Source organism: Orycteropus afer, unplaced genomic scaffold (genome assembly GCF_000298275.1).
Source record: "Orycteropus afer afer isolate SDZICR_OR568_19922 unplaced genomic scaffold, OryAfe1.0 scaffold00100, whole genome shotgun sequence".
NCBI lineage: Eukaryota > Metazoa > Chordata > Mammalia > Tubulidentata > Orycteropodidae > Orycteropus > Orycteropus afer.
This window is the reverse complement of record NW_006921687.1, coordinates 4708500-4729050: the sequence shown is the minus strand read 5'-3', so window position 1 is coordinate 4729050 and position 20551 is coordinate 4708500. Positions and strand designations below refer to the sequence as shown.

Here is a 20551-nt window from a genome sequence, read left to right as displayed (position 1 = left end):
GCAGATTGGGAATGGACAATACTGAACCACAGAGACCAGTTAAGAAGTACTTCAGGAATAAAGAACAGAGATGACGAGGGCTTGAATCAGGCAGTGGCAGAAGCGACAAGAAGAGTCAAAGAGGAGGCAGGCAGAGCTTTCAGATCTGAGATTTATGAAAAGGACCTCTTACTCAAAGAAGTGTGAAAATGAGTCATAATCTGCCCCCAAAGGAGGAGATGAGAGCCAGTACGCTACAGCAAAACATCCAGACAAAACTAGATTCAAATCTGGCCTTCGTTCTTTATTAGCTGTGTAACCTTGGCAATTTACTTAACATCTCTGGGCCTCACACTGGTCATATGTAGTTCATCAATAATGATCCCCAGCCTTACTAGGCTGTTAGGAGGAATAGAGATGAAAATGTAAAGTTAAAAGTTTTGTGACTAGCACAAAATAGGGGCTCACAAAAAAAATGTCTAAGAAATATAAAAAAGATTTACAAATGTGATTACTTGTTTTGTATTTTAGAAAAAAAAAAATGATAGAAATATTTCTATATTAGGCCAACAATTTATTTCTGGGGTCCAGGAAGCACTTCTTTGGCTTTTCTATCAAACGAGCTAAAAGGAGTAATTTGGAAGGATTGTATCAAACGTTCAAGGATCAATTCAGTACACATAACATGTAATGTACCCCTACTGATAGGGATGCTTGGCTTGCACTAGAAACCCTGACTACTGCACAATCCACTTCCACTTATCAGTTCTGTATATTATTTAAAGATGCCTTGGATGGTTTCTATGGCATCAGTGTTACAGAATGTTCTCTGACCTTATGCAAAAAAAGAGGAAGTGTGATTCTGTGAATTATTCCTTTGAAACACATACACCTTTCCAAGCTTTCTAATTACCATGCATCTTAGTACTCAGTCACTCTATTATCAAAGCTTCCTCTAAATGATCAGCAGCTTCTCTCCACCTCTTTATCTTGTGAGTGATGTTCACTTTGCTGGGAATAACTCTGATTCTCCTTTAAAACATCAAAAAGTCTGTTCCTCTTTTAAAGTCCAGAATGAATATACTTCCTTCATGAAGTCTTTTCTGGCTGCAAAATAGGGTGATCTGCACCACCAATTGTTTGATTTTCTCTTGTGAGAATCAAATATATATATATATCCAATCATAATCTTTCATATCTTAGGGGGAAAAAAAGCAAACCTCCCCAGACTGGAATTTTCTAAAGGGCAGGGACTATATTCTCAGTACCTGGCACCTGATAGCTGTTTAGTAAATGTTTGGTAATGACTAGATAAGATCACTCTTAATTTGCAGGTTTTAAAATATAAGTCATGGATACGAAAGGACATATCTCCTCATGGGGCATGATCTGCATACTGTCAAAGGCTGGCATGGTATGACCCTTCATACAATTTTATAAAATTAAAATGTATTAACCTAGGAAAAATGTGATTTTTGAACAGAATATAAATGTGAGAGAGATGATAAAATGGCAAAATCTTTATAGAAAAAAATGAAAGCTGTCATCTAACAAAGTGAGGATGGCATAAACTTTAGACTCAGCGCAAAATATATTCCATTTAATTAATTTAAATTACTAAAGCAATATTCCTCGGAAGGAAGGTTGGGCAATCCTACTTCTGTAGTGATACTGCCTCGGAAACCCAAGGAGGGGTCGCTATGAGCCGGGTCCGACTTGACGGCACATAACAACAACAACAACAAAGCAATATTGGGAGCTCTGGTAGCGTAGTGCCTAAGGCACTTGACTGCTAACCAGAAGGCTGGCGGTTCAAACCCACCAGCCACTCCTCGGAAGGAAGATGGGGCAATCTACTTCCGTAGTGATACTGCCTCGGAAACCCAAGGAGGGGTCGTTATGAGTCGGGTCAACTCGACAGCATATAACAACAACAACAAAGCAATATTAAAATTAGTTTAAAAGAATATTTATTGAGTACCTTCTTTTTAAATGGTAAGTATTTATCATAACACCGTCATCTATTTAATAAAATAAAGCTTGTGTGGCATATTAAAAGGACTTCTGTTGGTGTAGTAGGTAAGGCATTTGGCTGCTAACTAGAAGGCTGGTGGTTGAAACCCACCAGCTGCTCCACAGGGGGAAGATGAGGCATTCTACTTCTATAAAGATTTATAGCATTGAAAACCCATTGGGGGTTGCTATGAGTTGGAATCAACACAATGGCAGTGGGTTTCGGGTTTTTTATGGCATATTTAAAGAAGCTTAACTTCTTTGAGTCTCTGTTTCCTCATCTGTTAAACTATTATTTTAATACCTGTATTAAATAACTAATAATACCTCACACTCATGGTTTTTTATGATAATTAAATTTAAAAATCTATGTATAATACTTCATATATAGAAGATGTACTTTAATAAATACGTGTTCCCTTCCATTTCCTCAAGCAATGCTATGGATGATGGCACTTAGTAATCTTTTTTGGCCCCTTTGTGATGTGTACAGGATGCATCACCAGAGAGCTGATGGTCATGGCAGGGAGAGTGGTTTATGGTGCAACATCAATGAACCATTTTCTCCTCTAACATATGTACTATTTGTTTAATGAAATTAGGCTTTGAGGACATATGACTGGAATTGTTCTGTTACTTCTAACTGATGATTTCATTTTTCCAGTCTACTGGGAAGATTATTTGAACAAACATATGAAGCAGAGAATTGAAAAATATATACAACTAGTCTGTTCTTTTTCTTGCAAATTTGTTTTTTGGTTGGAGAGGGGAGGTAGGAATAGGTGAACCAGGGAGCTTTTGTTGGGAGGAGTCTAAGTAATGAAAAGATTGGGAAAGATAATTTTTGGCATTCTGATTTAATGAATCCTCTACATTAGAAAATGATTTGACTCTCCATTTCACTGTTTAGATACAGCAAGCTGATTGCTGAGTAGATAATAAGAATAACGGTGTGGTTCTTGGTTTTCTTCAGGATGCTTTGGACATTGTCAAAACTACAAAGCTGCCTTTCAGAAATTTATGCAGAATTTTTACAGTGAGTCTTGTCAAGAAGTTGTTTTAAAGACATTTAGTCAAAGGAGTATAGAGTTACTAATTTAAAATACTAAGCAAGAGCTAGAATCTTTTCCTCTTCAGATAAAAGGAATTCAAACTTGTCCCGTATCAAAGCCAGCAGGTTACAATGTCCCTTTAAAACCATCTCTTGGGTAACAATGAGCCCATCAATCATTTATTTGTTCCAGGAAACTTAAGAAAAACAGATGACATAATATATCCGGCTAGAGTACACTGTGCTATACCCTCTGTTGTTCGGTAAGTGCTACCTGTTATTTGCTTTTTAGTCTCCAAGTCTCTGGTTTGCTTCAGCACCTGCAGCAGCCGAGGTACCCCGTTTAGTTCAGCAACCTCCAACTTGTTGTCATTGTCTTCAAATACCAAGTTTCTCAAGGCCCCACACACAGCTCGCTGAACATCTTCATTCTGAACTTTGAGGAGCTGCAGAAGTTTGGGTATGCCACGGAGCTGATTAACCTGGGGAAGAAATAGATGTGTATGTGCATCTTTATTAATTTTGATGTGGCATCAAGACATTCAATACAATAATGAGCAGATGAAGTTTACTAATGTTGATTATAACACTCTACCAACAACAACTCTATGTGTGGCTCAACCTGAGACTCACATTGTAAATCATATCCCTGCTATAAGAGAAAGGAGCACTGGTGGCATAGTGGATAAGGCATTTGGCTGCTAACCAGGAGGTCATCGGGTCAAACCCACCAGCTGCTCCATGGAAGGAAGATGTGTCAATCTACTTCCATAAAAATTTACAGCCTCTAAACCCAATGGGGGTCAGTTTCTATGAGTCAGAATCGATTCAATGTCAATGAGTTTGGTTCTTTGGCTATAAGAGAGCATTTGCCATCGCAGAGCTAACAATGAATTTGGGAAGTTAAGACTGAAACTTATGAAATAATTAAAGGAGAAACTTAAGTGGCAAATGGTAGATACAAGCTTTGAGCACAGTAAGAATAAGAAAATTGGGAAATCAGCGAAATCCTGTGGAAGAACACCAAATTACGTGAGTGTTTTCCCCAGGACAAAACTTAAAAGTCAATATAAAATAAATGAAAATCATCTTCATTAACAGTAGAAATAAAAACTCATTTGCCATGGCAACATTAGTAGGGGTAAGCTAACCTTAAATGCAAGCTAGTTTTATAATTAATTGCTTTGACTATTTGAAAACATGTATACAAATTGTGCAACACTTTTTTTTAATTAAGTAACAATTTTATTTTTTAATTGTGGTATTTTAAAAATAATTCTATTCAAATACACAAGATAGATCAGGCTATCAGAGAAAGGGCCAGAATTAGCAACAGCAAAAGGGAGGGTTTAGGTTCTGCAACCTATGTCTGCTTAAGAAAGGGCCATCTAATGCCAATCTGAGTGAGTGAATTTTGTGCTTTAGGCTGCAAATATTATCTAAAGCAATCAAGAAATAGACACAGGGGCTGGTGAAAGGAAATGGGATGTTGTATACTGAGGTCTTTCCTCATCATGGGTTTCCATTAGCATCTGATTTTTAAATATTTAAGTTGGCAAGAGCTTTTGGTGATCTCATTTTCACCATCCTGACGCAGACTTTGAGGAAATACGATGTCAAGAATGGGCATGAGCTTCCCTTTCAAATGAAGCTCATTACTTATGAAAGATGGCTTATCTACAAAACTGCATTCTCAGAAGGGATCTGCACACTGGCCCGGGGGCATATTTTTATTTACACTTGCTACCTATTAAACTTGAGCCTCTCTTTCACAGGCAGATTAAGGGCATTTAAGATACAGTCTTCTAATCTTTTATTTTCCTTTGTTGAGATTCTGGAGAAGACTGGTAAGGCAGGAATAAAAGTCAGAGCCATAAAATAATCTTAAAGATAAAATATAATATTAACAACAACAATAATAATAAAAATAACAACTCTCCTTACTACCTCTACTATCACTACCACCATAGATTGAGTGGTTACTATATATTAGGCAGTGTTAAGAGTGTTCTATATATTCCTAAAGCAAACTCACTGCCGAGTCAATTCCAACTCACAGCAACACTCACTGGGTTTCCAAGGCTGTAAATCTTTACGAGTCAATTCCAACTCACAGCAACACTCACTGGGTTTCCAAGGCTGTAAATCTTTACGGAAGCAGACTGACTGATCTTTTTTCTGCAGAGAGGCTGGTGGTTCAAACCACCAACCTTTTGATTAGCAGCCAAATGCCTTAACAACTATACCATCTAATTAAAATCTTACAAAATCCTTAAAAGGGAAGTACTCATGATATCTTTATGGTTTCACTGTTAATAAGTAAGGAGAAAACTTCTATCTATTGGCTGTCTTCAGAGAAGACATTCACAGAACAAAGACTGGAGAATGACATAGAAATTTTGGAAGGCTATGTCTAAAGACATTCTAATATATTTGTATAACAATACTAATGAGAAAGACTTCTAAGCCATGAATTAAATCTCATCCAACAGATCATCTACGTGATCCCTTCCTTTATTTCCATTGTTATATTTCCTTACAAGTAAAAAACCAGAATTTATTTTAAGACAACCTGTCATTAACATGTTTCACTAACTCCCTCAATTACTCTAAAATGGTTAAGTTTTAAGTTTATGATTAAATTGGTTTATGGTTTAGTTTATGATTAAACTTATATTCTACAAAGTTCATAAATACCAGCCAAAATGCTGTATACCCATCAGAGGCAGAAAGAAAATCCTGTTTGTACTGAAGTACTTTGGCAGCTTTAGAAATATTTTATTACTTTATTATTTATAAAGGAGCTCTGGTAGCATAGTGGCTAAAGCACTTGACTGCTAACCAGAAGGCTGGCGGTTCAAACCCACCAGCCACTCCTCGGAAGGAAGGTTGGGCAATCCTACTTCCGTAGTGACACTGCCTCAGAAACCCAAGGAGGGGTCGCTATGGGTCTGGGCTGACTCGACGGCACATAACAACAACAATTATTTATAAATTGCCTTCTCCAAAATACGATGTGAAATGGCTAACTCTTCATATTACATTTCAAGCTGCCGTGATAGCATTAGTGAGAAGTGGAATAGTGAAGGCTCTCTTGCTCTAAGGAACATGGATGGCAGCGCGTCTGCTAACTACCTCTGATTGGCTGGTTTCCTTCCTTTGTCACTTTTATCCTCTTGGTTTTCATCACTCACTCCAGTCCTGGAATAGGGAGCTGAAGACGCTAGTGCTCAAGGAAATGGTGAAATCCCACCACAGCATTACTTACTGTATTAATTTGACTCCCTAGTGTCTGGTGGGAGTTCTGGTAGCATAGTGCTAACCAGAAGCCTGGCGGTTCAAACCCACCAGCCACTCCTCAGAAGGAAGAAGGGGCAATCTACTTCCGTAGTGTTACTGCCTCAGAAACCCAAGGAGGGGTCTCTGTGAGTCGGGTCTGACTTGATGGCACATAACAACAACAATAACAGTGTCTGGCATTTATCCCAAGTTTAAAAATAGATTTTAGTTAGTTTTATTCATTTTATCAAGCAAATGGACATCAATCATGTTAAATGCAACACAATGATGGTATTCTCTTCATTGCATTTAGGACTGTTGGTGGTGAATTGTCCAAGGAACTTTTGGTCTATTAGGACAAAAGTCAAATATTCTTGCCCCTTTGAATTCAGGGAAGAACCTGGAACAAGAGAGTTCTGATGAGTTTCCAAATTCTACTGAATCCTCTAGGGATGTTTCCCCCACTTTGGGGAAATAAAAACAGAAATAGACCAACATGAATGTCTCAGAACTTCAAAAAAAGCTTTCATTTGAGAATTTCTAAATATATGAAAGAGCAGAACCACAAGTCAGAATGAATCTCAACTTTCTCTTTGAGTGTATTCGGATTCTGTTCCCTGCCAACCATAAAATAATGCAATGATTTCTGACAGCAAATAAGCAGGTGCCAGGGAACAGACTGACTCTCTTGGGGCAAAGGCTCTTCTGACCCCCCTTTCCTTTGCCCCCACTTCCTTCCTGTCCGGAATGTTCAGTCACTCTGCCTCTCCTCTGGCAGGACCCAGATCAAATGTCACCTCTTCCATGAAATGTTACTTGCTTTCTCTCTTTTCCCTGCCATTAGAATTAATCACTCCTACACTCCTCGGAAGGAAGGTTGGGCATTCCTACTTCCGTAGTGATACTGCCTCGGAAACCCAAGTAGGGGTCGCTATGAGTCGGGGCCGACTCGATGGCAAACAACAACAACAACAACAACAACAAATTAGTATACATAGTGCCTAAGGCACTTGAATGCTAACCAGAAGGCTGGCAGTTCAAACCCACCAGCCACTTCTCAGAAGGAAGGTTGGGCAATCTACTTCTGTAGTGATACTGCTTTGGAAACCCAAGAAGGGGTTGCTATGAGTCGGGTCTAACTCAATGGCATATAACAACATTCAGGAAGGCAATTGGCAATGTGTCAAAAACCTTAAAAAGAAAATTCACTCATAGTAACCTATGCTTAAAAGATAATCAGAAATACAGATACAGACAAACATATAAAAATAGTAACTACATTATTTTTGAGTGAACAATAAAAAACCATAAATGTCCAAAAATGGGGGGAAAGATTGGTTAACAATTAAATTTTGAATGTCCGTATACTGAGGTATCCATGGGAGAAGGAAAGCAGTGTTTCAACTGACAGATATTTTACTAGTCATACAGTGATTCTTGTGGAAACTTAGCAATTACACGCCAGGCCCATAAGAGTTACTCACACTGTAGCTGTTACTATCATCATTAATATTATGGAACCACAGAAATGAATTTTATAAAAATTATTAAGGTTATGAGAAAATGCTAGTGAAATCATGTTATTGTGGAAAAAAATCAAATAAAAATACTTATGCATTTCCATTAGTAAACATAGACATAAAGAGGGCAATGAGATTAAGGGGGTTAGGGAAAGTGCTGAGGGTATGAGTCACTGATGGTACATACTACCTTATATATTTTTACAAAATAAACATATATTTGTCCATACTTTTTTAAAATTAAAAACAAAACAACCAAAACAAACACAAAGATACATATTCAGTTTGATAACAGCTATGTAAATGTTGCATTAAAAAAAATTGGAAGGAAAAATTAAATGATCACAATGGTAGGATCATGTGTACTCTTTTCTCTTTTATTCATTTCTTAATTTTTCAAGTTTCTAGCAATGAGTTAGTATTAGTTTTATAATAATATTTTTAAGACAGGAATTGTAGTCACTACTTAGGTGATGAAATTTGAAGCTGGAGGAAATAGCGGCAGCTAATCAAAAAGTCCTTGAATGAAAGGATCTGTCCTTATCATGTCAGTAACATAGGCAGCTATTGATTGGAAAGATCTTTCTGGGTGCTGTGATGAGAATGAATTGGAAGTGGATAAGAATGGAGGCAGGGAGATTAATCAGCAGGTAGCTAAATTAACAGAGATGATGATGCTAAAGGGACTAGAATAGTAGCATTGAGCAGGGAGGAAAAGATAGATGTAGGTTCACTCAGAACACCTTCAGAACTGAGTTAATATGAGAGGTATGGGAAAAAGAACGTTCAAAGACTGTTTGAGTTTTGATGTTAAACTACCTGGGTACCATTCACTGACAAAGGGAATAATATATTTTGGGTTATTATTTCTGGACAGGCACCAGATAGTTATATGATTGAATTCTCACAACTTTTTTTTTAATGCATTTTACTGAAATATAATTTATGTACAGTGAAATACATAAAACTATGGATCAATGCATTTTTTTTCAGTGTTCCTTCCCCTCTCCTCCCACCCCTGCCAACCAACAAAGAAAGTTTCCCTCCATATATAAACCTTTCCTTGACCCTCCACAACAATGAACTAATACTATATTTGTTATTCTGTGATTGACTTATTTCACTCAGCATAATGTCCTCCAAGTTCATCCATATTATGTGGTGTTTTGCAGACTCTACATTATTCTTTAGTGCTGCATAGAATTCTAGTATGTGTATGTACCATAGTTTGGTCATCTACTCTTCCGCTGATGGGCACATAGGTTGTTCCCATCTTTTTACTATTGTAAATAGTGCTGTGACAAACATGAGTGTGCATGTATCTGTTCTTATCCTGGCTCTCACCTCTCTAGGATATATACCTAGCAATAGGATTGCTGGGTCAAATGGTATCTCCAATTCCAACTTTCTAAGGAATCTCCATATTGCTTCCACAGTAGTTGTGTCACTTTACAGTCACATAAGCAAGTCTATGAGAGTCCCAATCTCTCCACATCTCCACCAGCATTTGTTATTTTCTGTGTCATTGAACCTTGCCATCAGTGCTGGGGTGAGACGGTATCTCATTGTTGTTTTGATTTGCATCTCTCTGATGGCCAATGATTGTGAGCATCTCTTCATGCATTTGCTGGCCACCTGAATATCCTCCTTGGTGAAGTGTCTATTCATGTCCTCTGCCCATCTTCAATTGGATTGTTAACTCCTTTGGTGTTGAGGCGTTGGAGTTTTCCATCAATCTTGGAGATAAGTCCCTTGCCAGATATGTAATTATCAGCAAATATGAATTTATTGCTGTCATTTTTGTCATGGGCTTTTTCATTGTGCCGATTTCTTTGTTCCATATAATTTTCTATGCTGAGATTGTTTTCACAACAACCTTTTGTAGTAGGACTATTACCTCCACTTTATAGGTAAAAGCTGAGACATAAAATATTTTATCCAAGGTCACCCATGTAATGACAGTACTCACTGCCGTCGTCGAGTCAATCCCCACTCATAGCGACCCCTCCTTGGGTTTTCAAGGCAGTATCTCTATGGAAGTAGATCACCCAATCTTCCTTCCAAGGAGTGGCTGGTGGGTTTGAACCACCAGCTTTCTGGTTAGCACTCAAATGCCTTAGGCACTACACTACCAAAGTACTAGGATTCAAATTTAGGTCTGAATGACTCCTAAGAGTCCATCCTCAAACCAACAGGTATCCTGCTTCCCAAATCAGGAGAAAGAACAGGTTTAGGGGGAGAAGGAGAAAGTAGAGAAGGAGAGTGAAAGAATATAATACATTCATTTTTGGATATGTGATGTTTAGTTCAGTAATGATGTTCAGAAAATAGATGAACATGTGATTTGGAACCCAGGAGAGATATGGATTATAGACTGTATGGTCATCAGCATCTAGATCACAAAGAACCTATAGGAGTGGATCAGGTAGGTCAGGAGATGATACTGAATAGGAAAAGAAATCCCTGGGAAACATCTAAGGAATGTGAATATTTAAGGGGCAGGATAAAGAGGATACACTACTCACAGAAGAAAACTGGAGACAGCAGAGAGATGGAAAGAGAATGGAGACTGTGGGCCAGCAACAAAAGAAAGTGTTACAGAGGGTGAGAGGTACTTATACTGTCAAATGCTGAGGGTCCTTATCAAGTAAAATGAAGACTGGAAAGTTGCTAAGGGTAAAGGTTCTATAATCTAAAAGTAGAACTTTATGTCCAGATTGTAATTGTCTTTCACACAGAAATTCAAAAACCACAGCACCGTGTTTAACATTTAGCAAGATTTTGTTCATGTCCTGAGTTAGACTGTCACAATTCTTAGGTTACTCTATCAAGCATGCATACTTTTAGGCTTGAATAAAGTTTTCATGTTTCATTATTCTCAAAGTCAGTCTTTGTTCTAGCTTCATTTCTGAATAAAAGCTAAGAAGGTAAGCACAGCTTAAATCCTTCAATATTTATAATCAAATTAGTAATTTAAGAGATAGTAGAAATCAAGCTCATCCTGGGCAACATAAAAAAAAAAAAAGTTTAAGTAACAACATAAAAAAAAAAGTTTAAGTAATTACAAATTACAAAAGGAAAGCACACCTAACAATGTCAACTTTTTAAAAATTTGGCATAAGAAAAAATCCTAAACGTTTACCTGATTAGCCATAAAAAGGATCAGTTTTCATCCCAATTCTCCTAATCTATATGTACATATAAAAGCTCAGTTACTAGCAAAATATATTATTTTAAAACATCTCTACCCAGTCTTCCTATGGAACAAACCTATAGGCAAAGGATTAATGGACAATACTCGAGAATCACATAACTTTTAAAAAATAAAAATCATCGAAAATTTGGGGTAGGTTTTAAAAATCAACACCTAAAATACAGGGGCCATGCAGCATACAACAAGGGGGAGGTCAACACACAATGATAAAGGCAAGGGAAGAAGCTGGGAGAACAAGAGTTAAAGGCAAGAAAGGTAAATATTATTACAATTCTGCAGCAACAGTAATGACAATAACCTATGAGTGAATACATAGGTAAATTGAACAGGTGTGGGGAAGCAAATGTGGCTACAAACACAAATAGAGGGTATTTCCACATATATATTAATATGTGCTGCAAATATATCCATAAATATAGTAAAGAATACAAGGGACAAAATTATGAAAACTTAGCCATAACCAAAGACCTTGAGGGAATGAGTTGCAGGATCTGGAGGCTCAGGGCCACAGTCTCAGGGGACATCAAGGTCAATAGCATAACACATCCATAAAGACAATGTTCTACATCTTGCTTTGGTGATTTGTGACTGAGGTCTTAAAAGCTTGCAAATGGCCATTTAAGGTGCAACTATTGGTCTCTCCCCACCTGGAGAAAAGAACAGTGAAGAAAATCAAAGACACATGGAAACAGTTGATCCAACAGACTAATGGACCATGCAAACCCTGGCCTCCATGACCCTGAGACTAGAACAACTAGATGGTGCCTGGTGACCACTGCTGACCTCTCTGAAAGGGAACACAATAGGAGGTCCTGGATATAGAGGGAGAAAAATGTACAACAAAACTCAAAATTATAAAAAAGACCAGGCTTACTGGTCTGATAGACACTGGTGGAACCCTGGGAGAATGGCTCTTAGACACCATTCAAGCTTGTAACTGAACTTACCCCTGTTGCTCAATTTTCAGCCAAACAATAGATAGGCCTATAAAATTAGCAATTAACATTAGGTTAAGTATGTACTCCTTAGAACAATCAACCATAGGAAATGGAAAGGGTAGCATTTGTACAAGGATAAAGCTTAGAAGCAGGAAGGGATAGGAAAGAAGGATGAATGGAAACAATAAACACCGGGAGGAAGTGGGAAGAGTGCTGTTACATTGTAGGGATTGCAATCAATTTCACAAAACAAAATGTGCATGAGTTGCTGAATGGAAAAACCAATTTTTTCTGTAAACTTTCACCCAAATTACAAGTTAAAAAAAAAATCCATCTTAAAAATATATATAGATGCCATGAAGAAAACTATTGACAAATTTGACTTCATAAAAATTTTAAAATCTTGTATGATTAAAGATATCATTAATAAAGTCTACAACAGCAACAGTAATAATAAAGCAGGAGAAAATATCTGTCATCTGTCACAATGGAATTATGTGCATAACACGCAAAAAACAAAAACTCCTACTAGTTACTGAGAGATATACATCTTTGTAGGAAAAATAGGCAATGGATAACAAATGGCAACCCACAGAAGAAACACAATGCCAAACAACTACCAAAAGATGCTCAGCTGCACAATTATTTGAAGAAATGTGAATGAAAAAAATCAAATCAGTAGAGGCTCTTGTCTAATCTGTACTTAACTGATTTGTAGGATTAACCTCATTCTTCTCCTCTTTGAAACCTACTGATTCTTGAAGTACAATAAGGGATGTCAGGTAACAGTCTGTGGTTACTCTGTTCCTAATTCTGCCTGTTGAGTTGTATGTTACCAAATTACCAAGAATAACTTGGGTTTGTTTCCAATGTACTTATGCCAACTGTACTTGTTATTGTAACTATGTAATATATTTACCTATTCTTAACAAAACCCAAAACAAACCCATTACCATCAAATCAATTTCAACTCAGAGTTACCCTATGTATAGGGGCAGAGTAGAACTGCCCCCATAGGGTTCCCAAGGTTGTAGATCTTTATGGAAGACTGCCTCATCTTTCTCCCATAGAGCAGCTGGTGAGTTTGAATCGCCAAGTTCTTGGTTACCAGCTGAATACCTTAACCACTGCACCACCAGAGTGCCTTATCTATTCTTAACTGGATGAAGTATAAGTATAGAAACAATTTTGTTTCTCTGAAAACAAATTTGAATGCTTTGGAAAGACTAGATAAAAATGAAGTGATTAAAAATGCTATGTTATTGGTTGTGGATGAGATTAATAGAAAAGAGTAACAAAAAATGTAAAAATCTAGGAGTGTGTACTTAGACAACCTTAAGTGTCATTAAATTCTCATTACACTTGAAACAATCTTAAACTGAAAATGGCAGATGATACATAATGAACATAGATTATGTAAGAAAGATGATGAACTCTTTAAATATATATCTATAATTTAAAAAAGATTTCTTCTGTAATTCTGTTTGATTAACTGATCAAGTATTTGTCTTGATACCAAAAAATCAGAACATTTCTACTATAGTGGGATTCCATATATTTTTGCTTATTAGGTTAACAGAAACAGAGCAATTATCTATTTGTTAATAATGGTGCATAGAAATGAACACTTTGATACAATGTTTGTGGAAAACTATAAGGTTTTTGGGAGGATATCAGGGAGTTACTTATCAAAACTAAAAATGACTCAGTAGCAATAAGGACAGATGTACCTACTACCTGAAATGACTTAATAAACTAAAAAAATATATGTAAAAATAGTTTTCTTTATAATTGGACATGAGGCAAAGAGGGAAAGATACAGCAAACAAGGAAGATGAGCCCTATTAACGCCTTGACAGTTCCCGATGGCTACTGTGCAATAATGGAAATCTCTGGCGGAGCTCAACTCTGAGAGAGCTCTGAGTCCGGGGTGACCAAATGGGCTAGTGTTTACAGGACAAAGTAATAGAAAGCTGCACAGAAAGAGAATTTTTGAGATTTGCAGAAGGTCCCCCTCTAGTATTCAGTAGCATATTGATCAGTTCATGTGTATAAGAAAATTAACTATCTGAGGTCAAAGAAATAACCACCCAAAAGGATCTATGGGAACAGTTCCTCATACCCACCCAGGACTAGGAACAGTACCTAATCTCACCAGATAGCAAGGGAAAAAACAAACAAACAAACAAAAAAAAAACAAACTTACAATTCATGGTGTATTGGGTAGAGTTCTCAGAAATATCATGCCTAAGTTAAAACCCAGAGTTGTGGAGTCAGTTCATTAGTGATCCTATAGGGCAGAACAGAACTGCCCATTGGGTTTCCAAGGCTGTAATCTTTATGAAAGCAGACTGCTACCAACTTTCTACTGTGGACCAGCTGGTATGTTCTAACCACTGACCTTTTTAGTTAGCAGCTGAATGCTTTAAGCATGGTACCACTAGGGCTCCTTCTAGCCTTTGTAAACAAAAAAAACAAAAAACAAAAAACCTCACTGCCATCGAGCAGGATCCAACTCACAGTGACCCTTCCTCGGGTTTCTGAGGCAGTATCACCACAGAAGTAGATTGCCCAATCTTCCTTCTAAGAAGTGGCTGGTGGGTTTGAACCATCAGCCTTCTAGTTAGCAGTGAAATGCCTTAGGCACTACCAGACCTCTTCTCTAGCCTTTGTAGTAGGGGCTAATTAATTAGCTTTAGAATACATGGTGTTTTGTTCCCTCCTAACAAATCTTAAAAGGCAGAATCTGAATGGATCTGAAACAGTTTCCAAGTAATTTAACTAAATCCCAGTGCAAAGATCAAGAATATGTATGTTGTTATTGTTAGGTGCATCAAGCCAACTCTGACTCACAGTGACCCTATGTACAACAGAATGAAATAATGCCTTGATATTAATGATGTTGTTCAATAATTTCTGCATTCTGTTGGTTCACCTTTCTTTGGAATGGACATAAATATGGATCTCTTCCCGTTGGTTGGCCAAGTAGCTATCTTCCAAATTTCTTGGCATAAATGAATGAGTACCTCCAGTGTTGCATCCATTTGCTGAAACATCTCAGTGGGTATTTAGTCAATTCCTGGAGCCTTATTTTTCACCAGTTCCTTCCATGCAGCTTGGACTTCCTTCCTTCAATGTCATTGGTTCTTGAACATATGCTACCTCCTGAAATGGTTGAAAGTTGACCAATTCTTTTTGGTACAGTGACTCTGTGTATTCCTTCTATCTTCTTTTGGTGCTTCTTGCATTGTTTAGTATTTTGCCCTTAGAATGCTTCAATATTGCAACTTGAAGCTTGAATTTTCTTCTTCAGTTTTCTTAGTTTGAGAAATGCCAAGCATGTTGTTCCATTTTGGTTTTCTGATTCCAGGTCTCTGCACATTTCAGTATAATACTTTTCTTTTCAAGCTGCCCTTCAAAATCTTCCATTCAGCTCTTTTGTTTCATCATTTCTCCCATTCGCTTTAGCTACTCTTTGTTCAAGAGCAAGTGTCACACTCTCTTCAGACATCCATTTTGGTCTTTTCTTCCTTTCTTGTCTTTTTAGTGACCTTTTGCTTTCTTCATGTACAATATTCTTAATGTTATCTCACAACTCATCTGCTCTTCAGTCACTGGTGTTCAATGTGTCAAATCTACTCTTTAGATGGTCTCTAAATTCAGGTGGGATAAATGTATTTTGGCTCTTGTGGATTAACTTTCTTTAGCTTCAACTTAAATTTGCATATGAGCAACTGATGGTCTGATCCACAGGCAGCTCCTGGCTTTCTTCTAACTGATGATATTGAGCTTCTCCATCTCTTCTTTCCACAGATGTAATTGATCTGATTCCTATGTCTTCCATCTGGCAAGGTCCATGTGTATAGCACTATTTATGTTATTGTAAAAAAGGTATTTACAATGAAAAAGTAATTGGTCTTGCCAAATTCTATCATGTAATCTCTGGTGTCATTTCTATCACCAAGGCCATTTCTTCCAACTACTGATGCATCTTTGTGTCCAACCTTTACATTCCAATCACCAGTAATAATCAATATATCTTGTTTGCATATTTGGTTAATTTCAGACTACACATGTTTGTAAAAATGATCAATTTCTTCTTTGTTGGTGTTTTGGTTACCTAGTACTGCTCTGAAAGGAAATATACCACAAATGGGATGGCCTTAACAAACAGGAGTTTATTCTCTTACAATTCAGGAGGCAAGAAGTCTGAGTTCAAAGTGCCAGGCTCTAGGGGCTGGGTCAAAGCCCCATGACCTTGGGCCTCTGCGCTGCCTCTTGCTCCCAGGGCACTGAAGCTAAAGGCATCTCTTCACTCAGGCAACTATTAGCTGCTGAGGCTAGCAAGCCCAAGGTCAACAAATAAAATGGCACAGTCCTGATGTTACCAAACCCCATGGCAGGCCATTAATTCAAGTCCATTTTAAGTCCCAAGGTCAGCAAAGCATGGCAGGCTGCTGAACAACAACATGGCTACATGCAGGGTTCAAGTGTGCCGTAAGCTAGAGACCATCCCCAATGCTTCTCCTCATATACAAGAAGCAGACACATCCCAAAGGCAGCAGTTCAGCTCTTGTGGTAAATCCCACCATGGAGATTGCCAGTCTCATCATGGGGAATACTATATTCATCTGCCTAGCCACTCAACCAGGCCCAGCTAAGTAGACACACAAATATAACCACCACAACTCCACCCCTTGTCAACTTGGCACCTGTACCGATCTTCAGTGGGTGGCATCTGTACAGATCTCCTTCACTGTGGTGGCTCTAATCCCCTAGTTCCTGAGTGGTGACCTCATCCCCTTGGCCTGGTGGGCCCTGTTCCTCTACCTCTTGGGCATGGTAGCCCTGCCCCCTCTCTCTTGGGCAGTAGCTATGGCTCCATCCCACTGGCCCACATGAATGAGCAGCCCCAAACTCTAGAACCAAGTTAGTGATCGTCTAACTCTTGAAACCTGGGGGGCTATGGTGGTTCTACCCCCAGAGGCCATGGTCATACCCTTTCAGGCTGAGGCAGCTCTGCTTCCCATTTCTTTGGTCTCTCTACTTCTGCCGATTAATGCCGAAGGCAACCCACTCCACAGGAAATCTTCCTGCCCTAAAAACACTCAGCTTTCTTGCTCCATGGGCCAGACAACCTGCTACTCCATTTTATGCTGGTCTTCTCTACCAATTAACACCCGAAGGCAACCCATTCTACCAGGAAGCCGTCTACCCAGGGGCACCCGGCTTTCTCCTCTGTGGGCTTGTAAACCTGTTGCTGTTTAATGCCGGTCTCTGGGCTCTGCTACTGCCACCTCTCATGCTGGTCTCTCGGCTCTGCTCTTGCCATCTCTTATGACGGTCTCTTGGCTCTGCTCCTGCCATCTCTCATGACAGTCTCTTGGCTCTGCTCCTGCTGTCTCTCATGCTGCATGCCTAGGTCTCTCTGCCAGGGTCTCAGGTCAAGGATGCACTCCACTCCTGTTTCCACTTTTTAGGTATCTGTCAGAGCAGCACCCCACTGTCTTGGTACCATATTCTGTTTTGGTTACCTAGTACCAATCTGATAGGAAATATACCATAAATGGGATGGCCAAAACAAACAGGAGTTTCTTCTTGTATAGTTTGGGAGGCTAGAAGTCCAAGTTCAAAGTGCCAGGCTCTAAGGGCTGGGTGAAATTTCCTCAACCTTGGACTTTAGCTCGGCCTCTTGCTCCCAGCCCAATGAAGCTAGAAGCATCTCTTCACTCAGGCAGCTACTAGCTGCTGAGGCTAACAACAAGCCCAAGGTCCACAAATAAAATGGTACAGTCCTGTTGTTACCAAACCACACAGCAGGCCATTCATTCAAGTTCATTATAAGTCCCAAGGTTGGCAGAGCATGGCAGGCAGCTGAACAATGACTCAGCTACATGCAAGGTCTAAGCATGCCATAAGCTAGAGACTATCCCCCAAGGCTTCTCCTCATATACAAGAAGCAGACCACATCCCAAAGGCAGCTACTCAGCTGTTTGTGGTAGATCCCACCATGGAGTTGATTGCCAGTCTCATCATAGGGAATACTACATCCAACTGCCCAGCTACTCAACCAGGCCCAGCCAGGTTGACACACAAATACAACCATCACAGTTGGCTTTAGTGGTTGGTGCATAATTTTGAATAATAGTAGCATTAACAGGTCTTCCTTGTAGCCACGTGGATATTATCTTATCACTGACAGCACTGTACTTCAAGATAGATTTTGATAAATGCAACGTCATTCCTCTTCATTTTGTCATTCTCAGCATAGTAGACCATATGATGGTCAGACTGAAAATGTCCAATCCCAGTCTCTTTTCTGCTCACTAATGCCTATGATATTGATCTTTATGCTTTCCATTTCATTTTTGACAACTTCCAATTTCCCTGCATTGATACTTCATACATTCTGTGTTCCCTTATTAATGGATGTTTGTAGCTGTTTCTTCTCATTTTGAGTTGTGCCACACCAGCAAAAGAAGATCCAGAAAGCTTTACTCTATTTACATTATTTAAGGTCAACTCTACTTTGAGGAGGCAGGTCTTCCCTAGTTGTAATTTGAGTGCCTTCCAACCTGAAGGATTCATCTTCCCACACTATATCAGAAAATGTTTCACTGCTTTGATAAAGTTTTCCAGTAATATATCAGATAATGTTTCACTGCTATGCATAAGGTTTTGCCATTTTTTTTTTTCCCCCAGAAGTTGATGGCCCCATCCTTCTTCCCAGTGTGTCTTATTAGTCTGGGAACTCCACTGAAACCTGTCCACCATGTGACCCTGCTGGTATTTGAAATATCAGTGGCATAGCTTCCAGCCTCATAGCAACACCTAAGCCACTACATTACAATAAATAGTAGAAGAATATTTATAGGAATACAAAAATATTTAATAAAAATATCTAGCATCCAACAGAATAAAGTTTGCAATGTCTGGCATTCAACGACGTAAAGCTCACAATGGATGGCACCCAATAAAAAATTATCAGATACAAAAAGAAGGAGGAAAATATGATCCATAATGAGGAGAAAAAGTCTTTTCAACATATCATGCCTGAACAATTGACTATACGTATTTTAAAAAGGAATTTTGATCCACATCTCACAATACATATAAAAATTAGCCCCCAAATGGGCTACAGACCTAAATATAAAACCTAAAACTTACAAAGCTTCCAAAATAAATTAGAGGATTATGTCTTTGTGGCCTTGAAGTAGGGAAAGATATTGTAGATATGCTTGCAAAGAAATGATCCAAAAAAGGAAAATATTGATAAATTAGACTTCATCAAAACTAAAATCTTCTGTTTTTAAAAAGATTATGTTAAGGCAATGAAATGAAAAATCACAACTGGAAAAAAATATCTGAAAATCAGAACTCTGAAAAAGGACTTGTATCCAGAATATATAAGGAACTCTCAAAACTCAACAAGAAGAAACAACACAATTAAAAAATAGGCAAAAGATTTAAACAGACATTTCACCAAAGAAGATATATAAATGACAAGCACTTGAAAAGATGTTTAACATCATTAAGGAAATGCAAATTAAAACCCCACAAGGATATATCTCTATATAATGTAGTGAACTGATGGCTAGACATTAAGAATAAAAAAAACTAAAATAAAGGAATGGCTAAAATTAGAAAGACTGATCACATCAAATGTTAGTGAGGATGTAGAGGAAGTGGAAATCCCCTACAATGCTGGTAGGAATAAAAAGTAGCATAACCACTTTGGAAAATGGTTTGGCAATGGCAATTTCTTTCTCTTTTCTTTTCTTCTTTTTTTTACTTTTATTGTGGTGAAGACATATACAAGAAGACATTTGCCAACATAGCAAGTTCCACATTTACAGTTCAGGGACACCGATGACATTTTTCATGTTGCATCACAATTACTGGTATCCTTTTCCAAAATACTCCACCACTATTAGCATAAACTCAGTGCCCCATAAACAATAACTTCCCCTTTTTCCTTCCCTTCCCTCCCACCCCTGGTAACCACTAATAATCTTTAGTATATATATTCCCCAAAAAACCTATCTAGGAATTTAGCCTCTCCTCCCATCCCTGGTAACCAACAAAGAAAGTTTCCTTCCATGTATAAAGTTTTCTTTGACTTTTTATAATAGTGGACTAATACAATATTTGTCCTTCTGTGATTGACTTATTTCACTCAGCATAATGTCCTCCAAGTTCATACATGCGTTTTGCAGATTCTACATTATTCTTTAGGGTTGCACAGTATTCCATTGTGTGGAATTGTTTATCCATTCCTCAGTTGATGGGCACTTAGGTTGTTTTCATCTCTTTGCTATTGTGAATAGTGCTGCAATGAAGATGGGTGTGCATACATGTTTGTGTCCTGGCTCTCACTTCTTTAGGATATGTATCTAGTAATGGGATTGTTGGATCAAATGGTATTTCTTTTTCCAAGTTTTTAAGGAATCATCATACCAATTTCTGCAGTGGTTCTATCATTTTACAGTCCCACCAACAGTGTATGAGAGTCCCAATCTCTCCATATCCTCACCAGCAATTGTCATGTTCTATTTTG

At 38.2% G+C, this 20551-nt stretch overlaps 1 protein-coding gene across 1 annotated transcript in view; it reads right to left on the bottom strand.

The window, feature by feature from the left end:
* PKP2 (plakophilin 2) overlaps positions 1-20551 on the bottom strand; it is a 143183-nt gene that overhangs the window by 74132 nt on the left and 48500 nt on the right. The window contains exon 5 of the mRNA XM_007943189.2: positions 3318-3525. Within this exon, the coding sequence (XP_007941380.1) occupies positions 3318-3525 (208 nt within the window). The remainder of the gene's footprint in view (positions 1-3317; positions 3526-20551) is intronic.